The sequence below is a fragment of the Podarcis pityusensis genome (assembly GCF_964106645.2).
Source record: "Podarcis pityusensis genome assembly, chromosome: 2".
Classification (NCBI taxonomy): domain Eukaryota; kingdom Metazoa; phylum Chordata; class Lepidosauria; order Squamata; family Lacertidae; genus Podarcis; species Podarcis pityusensis.
The window spans coordinates 127,156,640-127,177,485 of NC_138029.1; the positions used below are offsets into that span (position 1 = coordinate 127,156,640).

A 20,846-nucleotide genomic window follows, 5' to 3' on the forward strand; every position below is an offset into this window, starting at 1 on the left:
TTTTACCAATATGTAAAAACGTTCTCAATAATCGCCCCAAGTTAGCAACCTGCTTCCTCTTCAGGTGCAACATGGACACAATCCTGCGCTCCAGGTCCACCGGCAAAAGGGGGTGTTAGGAACTGCCAGGAGGCGAAGTCGCAGTCCCAGCAAGGACACTTAAACACCCCAGAGCCTTCAGCTGTGCTTCCTGCATTGAAGCGGGTTGGGCTAGATGACCGCAGAGGGTCCCTTCCGACTCCGCAATTCCATCTTTGGGCTTCTCAAAAGGGGAACCTGGCCTTGCTCCGAAAAAACACAAGGAATCAACGAAATGCCCTGAGTCAGAACGAAGGTGGAAAATTCCCCGAAGAAGGAAGATGTGAGGCGGATTTTCGCTCTGGTTGACCTTAAGAATCTGGCACGTGGAAAAGGTGTTTCCTTTGCGTCACTGCTGCCTGCAAAATAGTTTCCTTTCCCTCTCCTGGCACCGTCCGGGCAGATTTAGCGTCCTAGGAAGCTGTTCTGCAGAGAGTTGGACCCTCGTCCGCACAGATCTGTCTCTCCCAGAGGTCAGGCGGGGGTCTCTCCGAAGGCCCAATCTTGAACCGGGGTCCTTTGGGCATAGCTGTCAATGTTTTCCTTTTTTTAAGGGAAATTCCCTCATTCTGAATAGGATTCCGCGCAAGAAAAGGGAAAAGTTGACAGCTATGCCTTTGGGATTGGTTAGAAGCACGTGGCCACTTCCCCACCTGTCTGCCCTCGACAACAACCCCCCTCCCAGGAGGGCAGGCGAGGGTTCAGACTGTGTTTCGAACACAGAACCGCGTCCTGGCTTCCTCCTCCCAGAAGGAAACAACCTTTCCCCAACTCCCGCTGCCCAGCAAGGATGCTGAGGAGGTGGAAGGGGGGTGGGACGTGGACCCCTTTCCTGAACCCCGGCTCCTCCGCCCCCCTCACCTCAGGTCTGCTGGGGTTCTTCTGGGCCTCCTGGGCCTGGGGCTTCTGGGCGGCCTTCACGTCGCAGTCGGGGCTGAAGTGTTCGCAGAAGTCGTAGGCTGCTTGGGGGCTGGAGGAGATGAGCAGCTGCTGGATGTCTCCCTGCGGGGAGGAAGCCAAAGGAAGAGGTTGAAGAGCCAGGCCCGGCACCCGCAGGCCGAAGTAGCAGCGGGAGAGAGCGGAGAAGGCCGCCCACCTCAAAGACCTCCTCGTCCAGGATGCGGGTTCCAAAGACGGTGATGCCGCGCGTGTCGATGGCCGGCTGGTTGCCGCGGGGCAGAGGGCGGGTCACTTTCTTCTTGCAGTCCAGGATCAAGGTCACCTGCTTCTTGCTGATGCTCAGAGCCACCCGGTGCCACCTGGAGAGGGGGGGGGAATCGCAGAGTCACGGAACTGCATAAAGTCGGAGTAATCATGCCAGTTCCACGTGGATAAGAAGGGCCGATATTCAGCGCGGCGCCACCTACAGTTTGGAACTCCCTCGACTTTAATGCACCGCTGGCAGAATGGGAGGGTGAAAAAATAATAAAATTATTATTATCATTATTATCATTATCATTGAAGTAAAAAAATTCTTTCCTGTAGCACCTTAAAGACCAACTAAGTTAGTTCTTGGTATAAGCTTTCGTGTGCATGCACACTTCTTCAGATACACAAAACAGAGAAACCAGTAGGAGAACACTTCAATCTCCCAGGACATTCTATACAAGATCTCAAAGTAGCTGTTTTACTACAAAGGAATTTCAGAAATAGACTGGAAAGAGAAGCTGCTGAATTACAACTCATTACCAAACTTAAAACAATGGAGAAACCTGGTCTGAACAGAGACATCGGATTCTTATCTCATTATACATGACTAAGCCATTTCTCACCTTCTCACCCCTTGCCTTTTCCTGTAAGACCTATTACAGTCGTTAAGAGTCGTCAAAAGGCTCATCTCAGCTATCTGCCAATCTCCGATTCCCACCACCCTTCTAAGTAATACCCCTCCCCACCTTCTCAATATATAGAAGGATCTGGTAACTTCTGTTTCAGTGTATCTGAAGAAGTGTGCATGCACACGAAAGCTTATACCAAGAACTAACTTAGTTGGTCTTTAAGGTGCTACAGGAAGGAATTTTTTTACTTCGACTATGGCAGACCAACACGGCTACCCATCTGTAACTGGAATCATTATCATTATTATTATTATTGGAAATCCTGCCATCAGATGTCAAGGAGATAAGTAACTACACACCTTTAGGAGACACCTGAACTTAGACAGCCCTGTACAGGGGAGATTTTAATGTTTTATTAACATTAAAATGTGTTTTATTATGGTTTTTTAAAAATATTTTATTTTTTACCAACCACCCAAACACAAACAGTGAAACCCCCCAGGCAACTGATATATTGAGTATACAATATTCAATAATATACATATTCAATAGTAACATATTCAGATTAATTATATGTACACTTCTATATACCTTAACACTCCGCCTTTCACAAGGTTTATTTAACTTTTAACATTTTAATTGCCCCTAATTGTTCAAACCTACTCAAATAGTTCAATACTGTATCTTCTCAAACCAATCCTCCTCTTTCTCACTGACCTTAAACCCTTTCATTCTATCTTCACAGTTAGGTATTCTAAAATTATAAGATTTTTCAGTTTTTTCCCTTGCTCTTCTGCATTTTTCCAATTACTCATTATAACCTGTCTGGCTGTAATTACCATCAATTTTACCCATTTGCATTCCTCTTTTGTTTTTTAACTCGGTGCTACTCAGGCTAATAAGAACCATTAGGTGTTTTATTATGTTTTTGTGTGCGCTGGAATCTGCCCAGAGTGGCTGGGGAAACCCAGTCCGATGGGCGGGGTACAAATAATGAAATTATTATTAAATTATGATGAGGCCATGAGCAGGTCCAACGGTCAAGAAGGCGGTTTCTGCACAGGTTGTGGAGGAAAGGTGCCCATCTAGGAGAAGGAAAACTCTGGTCCTGAATCTCTGCTGCCTCGCGGGATATTTTCAGGAGAAAACAAGGCTTGGGAGCAAGCGCTACACAATTCCAGCGTGGAGTCTCCCGTAGCTCGGGCGGGAGATTCACGCTGGGAGTTGTAGTATGGAGGCGCACGCCTTTGCCTCTCGAGACAGGCACCAACCACACATCATGGAATAAAGTCTGACCGACAGAGAATTAGATGTGAGCCTCCATGCTACAACTCCCAGGGTGAATCTCCTGCCTGGGCTACGGTTCGAAGGTGCTGAGTGGGGCCTACGAATTTATTTTACCTTGTATTTCTCAGAATTTACTGTATTTTTCGCTGCATAAGAGGCACTTTTTTCTTCCTATGACGTAAGGGGAAATGTCTGTGTGTCTTATGGGGCGAATGCGTGGTCCCTGGAGCCGAATTGCCCAGGGGCAAAACGCAGATCATGCTTCTTCTTCTTCTTTGAAAGAGGGAAGTGGGTGTTGAAACGAAGCCGCTGATCATTTGCCGATGGGGGAGAGAGATAAGGGGCGCTGCCTGGGAGGGGGGAGGTAAAGACAGCAAACTTGCAAAGAGGGGAAACAGGAAGACTAAATCAATGAGGAGAGAAATTAGAAGAAAAGGAGGAGCAAAAAACTGCTCCAGCTAAGGAAAAGACACTAAGGCAAACAAGAGGGAAGGGAGTGTTGAAAGAAAACAGCTGATCGGTGGGATCGCGAGAGAGATAAGGGACGCTAGCGGAGGCTGCCTGGGAGGGGGGAGGTAAAAGCCCATGGATCCTCAGGATTTTTGCATTGGGTCACCCCAAATTCACCATCAGATCACATAGCATGTCCATGGCTACAGCCTGCACCAAAAAAATCACGCCACTGTTTCCTGGGGCTGCAATGGTGGAAAAATGTGCTTACAAAGCACGGATCCACATGAATTCTCAGGATTTTTGCATTGGGCTACACCAAACTCACCGTCAAATCACATGTCTGTGGCCATAGCATGAACCACACAAATCATACATCCACAGTTTCATTCAAAATATTTTTTTTCTTGTTTTCCTGCTCTAAAAACTAGGTGCGTCTTATGGAGCGAAAAATACGGTGTATACCGCTTGGTGGTAAAGAGAAGATGAAAAAAACTGTTTACATGAAGAACAGAGCGATGGAGCTATCAGGAAAACACAGGTAAGAATGAACAACTATACTGAACCTTCAAAAAATAATTTGAGTCAACTGATGAACTAAAAACCAGATTAGAACACCTGCCAACATTGGTCTACCTAGAAACACAGGAAGACGCTTCCCGTGGAGTCAGACTGTGAGATCCTCTGGATCAGTATTGTTTACACAGACTGGCAGCAGCTCTTTCAGGGAGGGTTGGACTAGATGATCCTTGAGGTTCTTTCCTACGCTACGATTCCCCACAAAACAAAACCGTTTTTAGCAGGGGCCGACAAGAGTCCAGCAAAGGCACCTGCTCGATGTCGACGGGCAGAGAGTCTCAACGTGTTGGTCTCCAAAGATCGGTTTCTTGCAAACACGTCAGGATATTTTGTGAATTAGAAATAAAGAACTTGTAACACATCCGTTAACCGTGGGGGCAAGAAAGACCATTGCCAGGACAGGGAAATCATTGCAGTGATTGACTCCAGACCAGAGGCATAGGGCAGTCTGGCAGAAAACATTGTTGGAAAAACTGACAGAGAAATTACAGGTTGAGCAAGAGGCGAAAGGTTTGTATAAAGCACATGTCTTAATTATTATTTTTCTTTCCCCCTCCTCTTACTTTTGAATAAACTCCTGTAGACCATAGTTGATGCTGATACAGTAGATATATTTATTTGTGGCCAACAACCCAGGCAGTGGATGTTACTACGCATTACATTTGGTGTTTGTTAGAATTGTGGTGGTTTTCTCATACACACTTTGGCGAATTCTCTTGGTGTATTTGGAGATGATTCTCTGAATGTTTGTTTCATTTTTTATTTTTATATTCTGTAATTGTCGTGCGTTGTCTGTGTTAATCATAATATCAAAGGATCGTGGAATGGCAGAGTTGGAGAGGGCCCCTTAAGGGTCATCCAGCCCAACCCCGGGCCATGCGGGAATCGCACCAGGGATCGCGACAAAGCACAGGCCTTCCTCCTGCAGTGGGGCGATGGAGGCGGCAGAGAAGGAAGCCGGGAGGAGAGGGCACTCACTTGCCGTCAGCCAGGTTGATCCCTCGGAAGATGGGGTAGTCCTCTGGGGCTGGGCGCCCACTCTGGTCCTCATAGAGGAAGACTGGGGAGCGACCCAGCTCCACGCCCAGCTGCTGGGTGCCATGCTGGTTGTAGATGGAGAGCAGGAACGCCTGGAGTCCGGATTTGGGCTTCACCAGAGCCATGATGGAGAAATCCTCTGGGAATTTACCTGGGGGGGGGGGAGAGAGAGGAGGGTTTAAGGAGGGCTCTGCAACACCTAGCAAACCCCACAAAAGGGATGGTTTTGGAGGCTCCCCACATCATAATAATAATAATAATGATGAAATTAAAAAAATAAGGTCATATATATATATATATATATATATATATATATATGTGTGTGTGTGTGTATATATATATATATGTGTATATATATATATATATATATATATATATATATATATATACACTAAATGTTCATAAATGTACCAAGCAAGCACGTACATAGATATGGGGACCACATGTCTGGAGCAGCCCAGGAAGACCGCCCTGAAACCATTTTTTGACTCCCAAACTGACCAAATGTTTTCTCTGCAAGGAGGGAAGGAAGTGAAAAAAAGCCTTCCTTGTTACAGGAATTGAGTAATCACCAAAGGGTGACAGACTACCAGGAAAGGCAATCAGATAAGGCATTATCAGATAACCTGCCAGACAGGAGATAAACAATGCACTCAGATTTCTGTTGTAGACCGCCTTTCTGTGATGTAGGTATGATGTATGGAGGGGTGGTCTTGAGCTCCAGGGCAGGGAATTTAAAATGTCTATATAAGGGCAGGCATTACAGAAAACTGGCCAGGCTCCCCAGGATATCCAATCAAGTGACCATTAACAGGTAACTTGCCAGTCAGGAAATAAACAATGCACTCAGATTTCTGTTGTAGACCACCCTTTCTGTGATGTATGTGTGATGTATTTGGGGGGCGGTCTTGGGCTACACCCCTTTCTGTGATGTAGGTATGATGTTATGGAGGGGTGGTCTTCAGCTCCAGGGCAGGGAATTTAAAATGTCTATATAAGGGTGGGCCCCCCCTGGGTTCTGGGTCCTCCTCCCTGTGAGGGGAGCACCCTGTTGCAACAGCTCTAATAAAGATCAGGCTTACTAGCTGCTTTGCTTCTCAAAATTCCCTGGTTGGCCTCTGTTATTTTCTCCAACGGATGAAGAACCCACAAAAGGACTCTATAAGGACTCTTGGGTACCCCATAAGGGAATGAAGGCAGATTTTGTTTATTACAATAATAACTTTTATTATTTATACCCTGCCCACCTGGCTGGGTCTAAGCTACGAGAAGCATTGGCACATTTACAGTACAGCAGTCCCTTGGTTCTCAAACGCCTTGGTACCCAAACAACTTGGAATCCAAACACTGTGAACCTGGGCTAAAATTGAGGGGGAGTGATGATGGGAACTCGCCCCCCACAACACACACACTCTTCGCTTGCGTACCTGGGAAAAGCTGCCGGGTGGGGGCGCTGATCTGCGCCTGCCTTGATATCCGGTAGGCCACGTCGGGCCCCGATCCTGAGCGCCTCTTGGGGCAGAAGCCCGTGGTTTTGCGGACGCCCTCGGGCTGGTTCTGCAGCTGCAACACTTTCAAGACGTCCACCGGTTCGGCTGCAGGAGGGAAGAGACGGAAAATGTGGGGGATTACAAAACTGGCCTGCCTGCCGCCCCCACCTCACCCCGCTGCTCTAAAGTTGCCAACTCTTCCCCCTGGACCTGCTCCTCTGCTTTCAGGAGAGCTTGCTGCTCCGGTCCAAATATCCCGCTCCTGCTCATCTACCTGCTTTTGGCCAAACTGGCACAGGAGCAGAGCCGGTCGGGAAAGGTGGCAACCCTGCGCGGCTCAGCCAAGCGGGGAGGGTCGGGGGGGGGGAGTGAAGCGGATCTGATTTAACATCCAAGGACAAAGTTTTCATAGGCTCCGCGCAGCCTCCTCCTCCTCATTCACACTATCGTGCCTGACGCGCTCTAACCACTGAACCACGCTACCTCTCAAACCCGGACGGTCCGGTCCTCGACCCTCCCAGTCTCGCTGCCCCCTCGGCGTGCCACAGAGGGGTTCCCCATGGAACAACACCCTCCCCCCTCTAAATGTGGGGCCCTCCAAGAGGCTGCATGGGAACGGGGCTGGCATCTCAGGTGTGCCCAAAGCAATCGGCATTCCGATCTCCTCTCTCCGGGCCGTGAAAAAGGGGTCTTTGTTTGGCGCTGGGAGGCGGATCCCGGCCAGGCGGACGCCGAGCACACGCCTGTGCGCCCCGCCAGCGAGGAAAGAGGGAGGAGGAGGGAGGAGGAAACGCAGTGGACAGGCAGCTGCACGCGCCGCGCAAGACGCCGCAGGGTGTGCGCCCAATCCCCTGTAATCTCAGATAAGGCATCCAACCTCTGCTTAAAAACCTCCAAGGAGAGTCACGCCTGCCCTCCCCAGAGCTGCCAGGTAGAGCACTGCCATCCCAGAATTTGGAGGCAGAGGTCCCCACGCCGCCCCTGCAAAAGCGCTGCCTGCTCGAAATCCACATGCATGAAGGCGGAGCGGGGCCTTCAACGCAAGACCCGTTCCGTATTTGTGAGAACCGGATCTTTATTTCAGGGTGGCAGCACCAACGTACTTTGGAACTCCTTGCCACTTGACAGCCGGCAGGCAGGCGCCTCCGCTGAGCTCTTTTTGGCACCCGCTTAAAAGATTATTTTGCTTAGGCAAGACTGACTGGGTGATTTAGAGAGCTGGTGCGAATACACCACTGTGGGATGTCTTTCACAAATCAATATAGCTTAGTCAGTAGAGCACAGGTCTCTCAATCTCAGGGTGGTGGGTTCGAGTCCTACTTGGGGTGCAAGATTCTTCCACTGCAGGGGGTTGGACTAAATGACCACTGTGGTCCCCTCCAATTCTTTGATTCTTTTAAAGCTTTCTACGATTATTAGGATTATTATTGTACTATCTTGCCATTTTATCCTTCCTGCTGTAGGTGAGCTTACAGAACCAGCCACTGGACACAAACCTCCTTCTCCGTTGTGGCCACTTAGTTTTAGGGAAAGGGCCACTAAGAACATGTTTTAAAATTACCATTTTAATAATTAAGGGATGGTTGCTGTTAATTTTCCCTAGCAGATAATCTTATTGCTTTTCTCTCTTCCATAAACCGCTATTAGGGTTGTTTGTTTTCTCCTTTCCAATCAAGCATAAATTTTATGAAACGGAATAACAGAATTCTAGAGTTTCTGGGGACCCAAAGGATCATCTAGTCAAACCCCAGAGTAGACAAATATTCATTCATTCACTCACTCACTCACTCACTCACTCGCTCATTCATTCATTCCCTGCCCTTCACCCTTTGGTGCCAGGGCAGGTCACAACAATTAAAACAGTGTGAAACAATTCACCATTGTAAAATTAAGGTGAGTTTTCAGAACACACACTGCAGAAATCAAAAGCAGCCAGGCCAAAGAGGCACAGTCGTCATCGTATCTTCTGGAAGCTATACAATTAAGGTGCCAGGATGCACCTCTGTAATCCAAAATGACCGTAACGGATTGGAGAACTGGGCCCAGGCTAAGGAAATGAATTTCAACAGGAACAAATGTGAGATTCAGCACTTAGGAATAACCAGATGCACAAATATAAGATGGGGGACAACTTGCTCACTAGCAGCACATGTGAGAAGGATCCAGGGGTCTTGGTGGATCACAAGCTGAACATGAGTCCACAGGGTGATGCAGCAGCAAAAAAAGCTAATGCGATTCTAGGCTGCATCGAGAGAAGTCTAGTGTCCAGATCAAGGGAAGTGATTTTGTTGTTGTTTAGACGTTTAGTCATGTCCGACTCCTCGTGACCCCCTGGACCAGAGCACGCCAGGCCCTCCTGTCTTCCACTGCCTCCCGCAGTTTGGTCAGACTCATGTTTGTAGCTTCGAGAACACTGTCCAACCATCTCGTCCTCTGTCGTCCCCTTCTCCTTGTGCCCTCCATCTTTCCCAACATCAGGGTCTTTTCCAGGGAGTCTTCTCTTCTCATGAGGTGGCCAAAGTCTTGGAGCCTCAGCTTCACGTCCTTCCAGTGAGCACTCAGGGCTGATTTCCTTCAGAATGGATCGGTTTGATCTTCTTGCAGTCCAGGGGACTCTCAAGAGTCTCCTCCAGCACCAGAATTCAAAAGGATCAATTCTTCGGCAATCAGCCTTCTTGATGGTCCAGCTCTCCCACTCTATTCTGACTATTGTGTCCAATTCTGGGCACCACAATTTAAGAAGGATGTTGACAAGCTGGAAGGTGTGCAGAGGAGGGAGACCAAGATGATCAAGGGTCTGGAAGCCAAACCTTATGAGGAGCGGTTGAAGGAGCCGGGAATGTTTAGCCTGGGAAAGAGGAGCCTGAGAGGAGCATCATAGCCATCTTCAAATATCTTAAAGGCTGTCACATGGAAGAGGGAGCGTGCTGGTTTTCTCCTCGAACCCATGGCTTCAAGAAGAAGAAGAAGAGTTTGGATTTGATATCCCGCCTTTCACTCCCCTTCAGGAGTCTCAAAGCGGCTAACATTCTCCTTTCCCTTCCTCCCCCACAACAAACACTCTGTGAGGTGAGTGGGGCTGAGAGACTTCACAGAAGTGTGACTGGCCCAAGGTCACCCAGCAGCTGCATGTGGAGGAGCAGAGACACGAACCCGGTTTCCCAGATTACATGACTACTGCTCTTAACCACTACACCACACTGGCTCTCAAGGAGATTCCGACTAAACATCAGGAAGAACTTTCTGACAGTAAGAGCTGTCCGACCATTGAATGGATTCTCCTTCCTTGGATGTTCTTAAGCAGAGGTTGGATGGTCATCTGTCATGGATGCTTGAGTTGCAATTCCTTCATTGTACGGGGTTGGACTGGATGACCCTTGGGGGTCCCAACTCCACAATTCTATGACCTACGATTCTAGGGACCTCCATGGGCAGGGAGATACACCGCTCAGGTGCCACCACCAAGAAGGCCCTCCCCCCTGGACCACCACCTCAGCTCTGCCCATCTCTGCAGGCAGGAAGGAGAAGGCCTCTCAGATATCTGGGACCTGAATCGATAACAGTATAAGTCTTCGGCCACCATCCGAGCCATGCCTACTTGGAAGTGTGTCCCTTTGTTGTTGTTTATATATATATATATTTATTATTATTTTACATATCATTCCCAACAATCATATAACATAATTTCTTCTTCTCTTATACAACGTTTTGGACTTCCATCAACCACATCTGAAGATTTTCCAGTCTTTTATCACTTAATCTACATTCCTTAATTTCCTTATTACTTTCAATTATCCTTAACTAACAATTCTCTTCCTAATCTTCTCTGCAATATTCCTCATAGTCCTCCTTACAAAACTTTTTTTTCAAATAGCTCAAATATTTATTCCAGTCCTCTGAGAATCTCTGGACCCGCAGGTGTCCCTGGAGTGCAATGGGGCTTGCTCCCAGGTAAGTGGGACTTGCCTTGTAGCCTGAGCCCAGTAAGAAGCTGTTTTCCACGTGAGGGCCGCCGTCCTTTCAAGGCAACCTTTCAAGGGCCGGTGGTGGTGGTGGGCGGGGCCAGAGGAAAAATGGGCGGAGCAACAGCTGTACATGTGGCCCTTTGTACAGTAAGTCAGTTTCCTGCATTCTCTCTCTCTGTCTTTCACCCAGCCAAGGAAGATATTTAGTGCACAAAATAAGAACACAAGAAATTTCTGCCGGATTAAGCCAGTGGCCCATCGGGTTCTCACAGCGGCCGACCACATGCCCCCCCAATGAGAAACCCACAAAAACGAGTCTTCCAATCATTCTCATTGTACTGTTTATACTGTCGTCGTTTCCCCCCGCACAGTTTTATATTATTTTTGTCAGAAGTCTTTTTTATTTAAGTGTTTATCTAAGTATTAATTAGGAAGATTAAGGGTTTTTTTATGCATGTAAATCTGCTTTTTCTTCTTTTTTCTGTATTCTTTTCTTTTTCCTTGATTCTTTTTTCTTTAATTTTCTTTTTGTAGTATGAAATTGTAAATTCTTTGTATATGTGTGTAATTTAAATGAATAAAGATTATTTTTTATATATATAAAAAAGAGAAACCCACGAGCAGAATTTGAACCCAAGGACCCTCTCCCCTGCTGCGGTTTCTGGGATCCAGAAGCATTGCTACCCTGGACTGTGGAGCCAGAGCACAGCCCCCTTGGTTAGCAGCCATCCATAGTCTTCTCTAGTGGCAGCAGGTTCCATAGGTTAACACTGTGCTGCGTGAACAAGGCCTTCCAGCTTCACAGGGTGTGGGTGAGTTTCAGCATCACGCGAGCCAGGCATCATGAGCTCTTGACGTGCTTTGAAGGTACCCGGCCTGAGGACGAATCCGCCGGCTGCCAAAAACTCCTTCGCTGGCATGGCCTGTATTTATTTACTGGGAGGCAGCCTCTGCACTGCTGGCTGCTCTCTGGAAACAAAAAGCTTCCTTTTTCTCAATGGAGAAGCCAAAGCAGAAACCATGGAGGCCTTGGAGCAGGAAGAATCTCCAAATATTGCAGCAGTCTAACCATGAAGGTGGAAGGCAGGTCACCCACATCCCTCTCTTTATCTCTGGCGAGTGATTGTCTTCCATAAACGCGGCCTTAACAAGGAGTGACTGTGGAGGCCAATTCTGGATCCCCACGTCCTTCCACAGTGGGGACATTGGTTTCCAGGCGGGAGTTGATCCCTTGAGGGTTTGCCAAGCGTGCCTTCCTCTTAGCACGCCCCTTGCGTCCCGAGTTCAAGTGTCTTCAAAGCCCATGACACCTTGGGTCAAGGCTGTTCTCCAGTTGGAGTGCTCACAGGCCAGCGCTTCCCAGTTGTCGGTGTTTATACTACATTTTTAAAGATTTGCCTTGAGAGAGTCTTTAAACCTCTTTTGTTGACCACCAGCATTATGCTTTCCATTTTTAAGTTCGGAATAGAGTACAGTGGTACCTCGGGTTAAGAACTTAATTCGTTCTGGAGGTCCGTTCTTAACCCGAAACTGTTCTTAACCTGAAGCACCACTTTAGCTAATGGGACCTCCTGCTGCCGCCACACGATTTCTGTTCTTATCCTGAAGCAAAGTTCTTAACTCAAGGTACTATTTCTGTGTTTGCGGGGTCTGTAACCTGAAGCATCTGTAACCCAAGGTGCCACTGTAGTTGCTTTGGAAGATGATCATCAGGCATCCACACAACATGACCAGTCCAACGAAGTTGATGTTGAAGATTCATTGCTTCCACACTGGTGATCTTTGCTTCATCCAGTACACTGATTTTAGTTTGCCTGTCTTGTAAGTGATGTGTAAGATTTTCCAGAGACACTGTTGATGGAATCTTTCAAGGAGTTGGAGATGGCGTTTATAAGTGGTCCATGTTTTACAAGCATATAGAAAGGTTGGTAGTGACCTTTGCTTCTTCCAGTATATCCAGACAGGGGCTGAGGCCCCAAGAGCTCACCCCCAGATCACTAGCCAGCTCCTTCCTCCCTTTGGCTGAGCAACAGAGATGAACCCCCCGCCAACGTCGCCTCTGTCTTGTCTGGATGGATCTCCGGTTTCCTGGCCCTCATCCAGTCCCTTGCCAAGGTCAGGAACCAGTTCAGCTTATCCTCCGCCTCCCCTGCTTGTGTGGGCAATGCAGACTTGTAGAATGGGAGCGTTGGAAGGGACCCCGAGGGGTCATCTAGTCCAGCCCTCAACTGTCGCAACGGAAGCATCCCTGACAGGGGCCATCCATCCGTGTGTCATCTGTGCATGGATGACAGTGCATCCCCAAACTGCAGAAGACCCCTGCGCAGTGGTTTCACATAGATGCCCAACAGAAGGGCGGGGGAGCTGTGTAGAGAAGGTGCAATCCTGCGGAACTCCAGCCCACAGGATCCTAATATCAAAACATCCTCAAAACGCCACCTTCTGGGGCTGATTGCAAAAAGAGACACACCCCCTCACTCCTAACCCAGACAGAGGCGCCAGATTCCAGAAGGGCATCTTGGCTGATGGCATGGAAAGTCGCTGAGAGATGATGATGATGATGATGATATCATGCAGGGTGGGTGCAATCATCCCAGTGCTGAATCCAGGTCTAAATGGGACCTCCTCCAAGATCCCAGATCTGTGTGTCTGGATCCCAGCACAGATGTTCTGGGATCTAGTGGGGCCGTCTATTAAGCAATTCTTAAACTGCTGTGAGCTAATGAACGTAAAATCCTTCACTGGATTAAGCCCTGCTTGTGTGACAGGTGTTATTTATTATTTACTATAATAAATAAATAATAAACATTATAATAATCAATAATAAAATTATTATTATTATGGCTACACTAGATTGTAATCGTGAGGTGAGAGGCAGCGTAGTTTGCTATAAACCTGCTCTAAGGCAGCCTCCGCCCACCTGACGAAGGACTACAATTCCCAACACAGGATAACTGGGGGGGGGGGGGCAAAGCCACTGCGGGCCTAGTGGTTAGAGTGCTGGACTAGGACCCGGGAGACCCAGGTTCAAATCTCCACGCGGCCACGCAGCTCCCTTCCTCGCAACCTCTGCTACCTCCCGGGGCTGTTGTTGTGGGGAATAAACGCTGGGGGAGAGAAAGGCATGTGAGCTGCTTAAAGCTCCTTGCGGGGGGGGGGAGGTGGAATGTGAGCGCAATAAATTACGGTACTAAACCTCTCTGGGATCCCTGCGTTGCAAGGGGTTGGACTAGATGACTCTTGGGGTCCCTTCCAAGGTTACATAAAATGAATACGTGCCCCCCCCCCGCCCAGAACTTGACCCGCCGACTGTTGTCATTCCCACGTGCTGCTATTTTTCTTTCCTGGAAATATATTTCGCCTCTTCTGTGAACTTTCCTCACTATAACCACTGCCTCCGCCAGCCCCAGCTTTCTGGGGGGCGCCGGCTTGGCAAAGACTGTTCTTTCAGCCGGGGGGGGGCGTCCGCAGCAGAGTCGAGCCGGCAGATCTGCGCGCAAAGACGCAGCGCGCGATCCGGGGGCCTCTTTGGCGCTGCACTGGCCCGCCGTCCGTTGTGTGCCCGACCGCCCGCGCTCCCCATCCCGCATCTGGCCAAGCCATCATCCCCCGGCGTGTGCCTCCCCCCCCCGACTCCCCCCCCCCCAGCTCCTGATGGCTTCCCCAGACTTGTTATTGTTCCGAGGGAAATCCGAGCCGACGCCTTTGGGTGCCAACTGGACGGGAGGGCGGGGGTGACTGGGGGGAGCGGCTGGGCTCGAAGCTGACCGCTGAGAGAGACGGGGGTGCAGCAGAGAGCGAGGGGTCGCGGGTGGGGTGGGATAGACACCCCACACCTTCTCGCCTCTCCACCTCCCCATCTCGTCTTGGCGCAGGAGGCAACTCCCAATAAAATATTTTAGGGGGCCAAAGACAATAGGCATTGCCGTTCAAAAGGTGTGTAGGCATCACGTCATGTGATCGATTAGGGGAGCGGGTCTCACCTGTCCTGTTTCTCCCCCCCAAAAAAAATATTTTATTCAAGTTGGCATCCCTGTCCCGAGGTGGGGGTCGTCCTGCTGCTGCTGCGACGGGGGGGATGAGAAGAGGGCATACAAGAGTCTCCCCCCATCCCTCTCTGCTCGTCGCCTGTTTGAGCCCCCACACCTCTCAGTCCTGGGGGGGGGGGGCTTGCAGGTTATATGCACCGTCCATTTTTTTACAGCGTCAGGAAACGTTCGCCAAACTTCCCCTCCCGCACTGCACACAGGAGGCCCCTCAGTAGCAGTTAGAATCACAGAATTGTAGAGTTGGAAGGGACCCCGAGGGGTCATCTAGTCCAACCCCTGCAAGGCAGGGATCTTTTGCCCAAGGTGGGTCTCGAACCCGCGAACCTGAGATTGAGAGCCTCACGGTCTGCTGACAGAGCTATTTTGCTGTTTTTCGTTATTCTTCCGTTCTTGTTCAAACCTGCATCCAGGAGTCAGACTGGATGATCCTTAACCCTACATAGAATCCTGGAATTGTATAGAACTGGGCACACCAGTGGTCATCTAGCCCAGCCCCCAGAACCACAGGTAAGAAATCCTCAAGAGGCGTCTTTCCAACATCTCTATTTCTAGGATCAATTTCCCTGCCCGGGAGTTGTGGGTTACCTGCACGCTTCTCCGCAGCCACACCCATTTCATCGACACAACATCCCTGTGAGGTGGGCGAGAGGCTGAGAAGGACACAAAGTCCACCCACTGATAATAATAATAATAATAATAATAATAATAATAATAAATTATTTGTACACAGCCCATCTGAATGAGTTGCATGAAACTTGTCACAGCTCCGCTCTCTTCACGCCTCTCCTGGTGCGCCAGGTTCTGCCCAACTTTTTTTTGGGGGGGGGGTGTCCAGCACATGCATGTGATGTGACATGGCGGGGCGATGCTTGTACTATTGTGACCCAAGAAAATCCTTAATAAAAACAATAACAAGAGCAACAATAATAATGGAGAATATTGAGGCAGATCGGCCCCCTCCTTGAAATATTTTGGGGGGCACCCCTGGGGGTAGGGGAGCTTGTTGCAGCAGGAGAGGGAGACCCCCCGTGCCTTTTCCCCAGCCTGATTCCTCTCTGCCTCTTGGTCTCCCTCCCTTCTCTCCATCTTCAGCTTCTGCTGCTGAGTCTGGACTGCTCTCTGCCACCAACTTTCCCCTCTCACTAAGCCCTGTCGCCTCTTCAGCTTCCTACATCTCCTCTTCCCAGTCTTCTCCCTCTTCTCCCTCATCCCTCCTCATCCCACCACCAATCTCTGGGCTCTGAGCCTTCTTCCCCTTTGGGGTTCCCCAACTGGTGCCCCCACCATTCCTCTGTGTCCAAGCACTGCCTGACACACACGCCCTCCAACGTTTCTCCAAGGAAAACAGGGATGTCCAAAGGGGGACATTCCAGGATCAGATCAGAAACCAGGATGGCGTCTGTAACTCCGGGGCTGTTCCTGGAAATTGAGTACACATGGAAGGTCTGATGGCAGAGAGTGGAATATAAGATGATGACGATGATGATTACTTTAATTAATTAATTGTACCGCCCTATACCCACACGACTAAATGACTAAACAACAACATACCCACACGTTTGTTGTTGTTGTTTGGTCATTTAGTCACGTCCGACTCTTCATGACCCCCTGGACCAGAGCACGCCAGGCACTTCTGTCTTCCACTGCCTCCCGCAGTTTGGTTAGACTCATGCTGGCAGCTTCGAGAACACTGTCCAACCATGTAGTGCCCTTCTCCTTGCGCCCTCCATCTTTCCCAACATCAGGGTCTTTTCCAGGGAGTCTTCTCTTTTCACAAGGTGGCCAAAGTCTTGGAGCCTCAGCTTCAGGATCTGTCCTTCCAGTGAGCACTCAGGGCTGATTTCCTTCAGAATGGATAGGTTTGATCTTCTTGCAGTCCATGGGACTCTCAAGAGTCTCCTCCAGCGCCATAATTCAAAAGCGTCAATTCTTCGGCGATCAGCCTTCTTGATGGTCCAGCTCTCACTTCCATACATCACTACTCAAGCTACCAGCATGAGTTTGACCAAACTGCGGGAGGCAGTGGAATACAGGAGTGCCTGGCATGTTCTGGTCCAGGGGGTCACGAAGAGTCAGAGACGACTAAAGAACAACAACAGTGAATTGTTGGAAGGGAGCCCAATGGTCATCTAGTCCAACCCCCTGCAATGCAGAAACACAAATAATGGAGTAGCTTTGAGCATAGCTTGAGTTGACCTCATCACCTCAGTGCTCCACCATAGGATGTAAAAAAGTGCGCCCTGTAGGCCTGGAGGACGCATTGCACCCTCTGCATGGCCACTTGAAGGAAGAACTATGGAGCTTCAATCGGTGTGTGTGAACATATGCACATATGGAAAGGGGGTGTTCTGCAGCAAAATGTTGCAGCGCAGAGTCCTCAGGCAGTGCATTCAATGACGCCCTGTCCCCTGGTTTCCCTTCCAGGTCCCTGACCCCCTCCTGAGCAGCCAGTCAGCAAATGCTCAGCCATCTTTGGGTAGAGTTACCAGACATCCCCGGTTCCCGGGGACAGTCCCCGGATTTGCAAATCTGTCCCCGGACAATTATCGTCCCCGGAATGTCCCCAGATTTGCAAATCTGTCCCCGGTAAACATGACAGCGGCAGCCTCAGCAGCCCGGGGCCAGCCTGGTAGCACAATTGGCTCTGGCTGGCTTCAGGAGCTGCTCACTGCCTTGGCGCCTGCCATTTTTTCTCGCCAGAAGTCCCCATATGATGTGTCCTGTGCGCAACACATCATATGGGGACTTCCGGTGAGGAAAAATGGCGGGCGCCATGGCAGCAAGCAGTGAACAGCTCCTGAATCCAGCCAGAGCCAACTGCACTACCAGGCTGCCACTGCCAAAGGGGAACCAGGGACGTCCGGTGGTACAGATCTCCTGCCCCCTTCCCCCTTTGTTTTGACTGATCGGGGGAGGCTCGGGAGTTGCGGCCGGCCAGCCGTTGCCCAGTTTTTAACAACTCTGTGCATTTATGTTTCACAGGGTGTGAAAGAAGGGCTTTGCAGCTTGCCTGGCAGAGAAGCCATGCAGTGAGCGCCCATCCTGGGCAACGCCTGCCCGCCTGCCTGTGACTCCTGAGCCTCCCCCGATCTGTCAAAACCAAGGGGGAAGGGGGCAGATCATCGGGGAAGGCTCGGATATGCATGTCTGCTTGGGCCCAGGGTTTTTTGCCTCTCCATCCCCACTACTGACTCCCTGTTGCTACTCAGCTTCAAAAAAAAAGTGTCCCGGATTCATTGAAAACAATCTGGTAGCCATATCTTGGGGGGAAACGCAGGGTGGTCATACTTTCCACGATTTCCCCATCGATGTGATTCCAGCACTGCAGCGGGTTGGACTAGATGACCCTTAGGGTCCCTTCCAGCCCCACAATCCTACGTTTCTGTGATTCTCCCAGGTGTCTTTGCGCAGCTCTCCCTTCCGGCCCTGGGAAGGGCGACCAACAGTTTCCCAAACTGGTCCCTTTCCAAAGAGAGGGTGAGATGGACGGACGGCTCCCCATTTGCCTGCCCCCCGCTTCCTGCGGCTCCCTTCCCCCCCAGCCGGCTGCCCCTGCTCTTGGGGGGGGGGTTACCCTGAGTCTGGCGGGGCTTCTCTCCCCTGACTACACTACAATTTCATTTTTTTAAAAAACCATTTGGCTGCCAAAACGGGAAGCGGAGGAAGTCCCATTAAATATCATTGGGCTGCGCGGGGAGAGAAAGAAAGAGCTACTGGGATCAGGGAGAATCCTAGAAACGCAGAAGTTGGAAGGGATCCCCAGGGGTCATGTAGCCTGACCCCGACCCCCCCCCCCCTTGCGATGCAGGAATAGCAGCTCCCATTTTGCAAAACTTAGGAAAGAGGCGCGGGGAGAGGAGCGCCGGAGAGACGCGAGGCGACGCGACCTTCTCCAGCCAGCCAAAATTCCACTCCCAGAAATGACCCACATTCCCGCAGGGAGCGCATAGCCGTCAACGTTTCCCTTTTTTTAAGGGAAATCCCCTTATTCCGAATAGGATTCCACGCAAGAAAAGGGGAAAGTTGACAGCTATGATGGAGCACAAACCCGCGCGCCACGCGCTCACGGAGAAACCAGCCCCCTCTCCAAGCCCGATCCACGCTATTTTGGGAATGTCGGGGATTTGGGGGGCGTCTTCTTACTAGGGCTGCATCGCGACCCCCACAGCCAGCCGGGGAGGCGCTTGGCTGGCGAAGGAGGCGCGTTTTTCCAGCAAGACTGGATTCCGCTGGCTCCTTTCTCAAAGCCTGGGAAAACTTGGAAGTGTCAAGCGGCGGGGCACCTGCTCTCCTCCGGGGCCGCCGCCTTCTCCTCCTGTCTGGTACGACAGCAAACGCCTTTCTGGTTCCCCGGAGCAAACCTTCCTCTCTCTCCTGTGAGAATCAAAGCCTTGCAGAGTTGGAAGGGGTCCCCCCGGGGTCATCCAGCCCAACCCCCTGAGATGCAGGGCCAAAGAATCCCTGGCAGGTGGCCGAGGGAGTCTGTTGCGCTGGAACGGCTCTTAGGAAATTTAGGGAATCTCCAGGGCGAAAACCAAGAATAATAATATTCAGCGCTTTTGGGGGTACGCAGGGGTAGGCATACCCCTAAACATTTTGTGGATCTTTGTACTTTTGTCCAATTACTGTCTTTATTTTTCCCGATTTGAATGATAAAAGGGTGGTTTTCTGGAGTCCAAATGAGAGTGCCCCTAAACATTTTTAAAGAAAAAAGCACTGATAATAATAATGATGATAATAATAATGAATATTGATAATGATGCCAATGATAATACTTATACTCCGTCCATCCTACTGGGTTGTCCAAAACACTCCGGGTGGCTTCCAACAGAATATAGATGTTAGATTGTTAGCTGCAATCCCTGCACTGCTGGGGTGGTCTAGAGAACCCCTAGGGGTCCCTTGCAACTCTGTAAGAATATGATGCCATGACTATGATTCTTCAGCAATAGAAGAGTCACCCCTTTCTTCATTATAATACTACTAATAATAATAATAATCCACCCTATACCCGGAGGTCTCAAAAAATATCACAATATATAAAATCAAAATAAACACAATAACCCAATGACACACCCCCCCCCCAAAAAGAGCCACATTTTCAAAGGGTATGGGATGTTGATCAGGTCAACTAAAGGCCTGGTTAAAAAGGAACCTTTTTGCCTGGCGCCTAAAGCTGTATAATGAAGGCGCCAGACGAACTTCCCTGGGGAGAGCGTTCGACAGATGGGGAGCCACTGCAGAGAAGGCCCCGTTCTCGTGTTGCCACCCTCCGGACCTCTGGAGGAGGCGGCACAGGAAGGAATGTCTCAGAAGATGATCTCAGGGTCCTGGTCTGCTCATATGGGAAGAGGCGGTCCTGGGGGTATTGCAGTCCTGAGCCATTCATGGCAGGTATGATAAATTTTAAATCGCTGTCCAAATGGCCCTGGCATCTGCAAGGAACGCCAGAAGCTGCTATCCACTGAGTCAGATCATGGCTCCGGGGAACTCAATATAGCCTCCACTGGTTGGCAGCTACGGCTCTTTGGGGATGCTGTCAGGAGTGTGCAAGTCGGAGTTAACTTTTTATTAGCAAGAACACGATCCGCACAGGAGCGCCAGGGCCAGCAGCCCATCCCTGGTAGGTCTTGCCCCATGGATCAGAGGCCAGAACTAAAGGTCCCTCGTCCATCTGAGACTGCGCCCGTGTGAAGCCAACCTCTCCTGCCTTCGGAGGCAACTGCCCGATTCATAGAATCATGCTGGAAGGGACGCCGGGGTCATCTAGTCCAACCCCCTGCGAGAGGGCAGAGAAGGCCTTTTGGGGGGGGTCCGATCCAACTTAGCAGGCCTTGGATTTTAAGCTTTCAAGGAGCTCTCAGAGGAAAGAATTTGAGTGGGGGGAGAATTCCCTGCTCCGTCTCCAAGAAGCAACAGCCAGAAATTTTGGGTAATAAAAGGATTTGGGATCAAACCAGACGCTCTCTTTCTTTCTTTTTGTTAAGTCCTGAGCGAGGATCGTGATTCTGTTATGGATAGCAATTCCCCGAAAAAGAAACCTGGCCCACAAAATTTCCTTTTATCTTTAAGCTGAGATTCCTGCGCTGCGGGGGGGGGGGGTTGGGCTAGATGACCCTTGGGGGGTCCCTA

At 49.9% G+C, this 20,846-nt stretch overlaps 1 protein-coding gene across 1 annotated transcript in view; it reads right to left on the reverse strand.

Moving 5' to 3' along the window:
* The window catches only part of COL11A2 (collagen type XI alpha 2 chain), a 98,433-nt gene that overhangs the window by 68,379 nt on the left and 9,208 nt on the right, over positions 1-20,846 (reverse strand). The window contains exons 2-5 of the mRNA XM_080985767.1: positions 6,638-6,805; positions 5,151-5,361; positions 1,175-1,337; positions 940-1,080 (exon numbers count right to left, since the gene is read on the reverse strand). Coding sequence (XP_080841893.1) covers positions 940-1,080; positions 1,175-1,337; positions 5,151-5,361; positions 6,638-6,805 — 683 coding nt within the window. The remainder of the gene's footprint in view (positions 1-939; positions 1,081-1,174; positions 1,338-5,150; positions 5,362-6,637; positions 6,806-20,846) is intronic.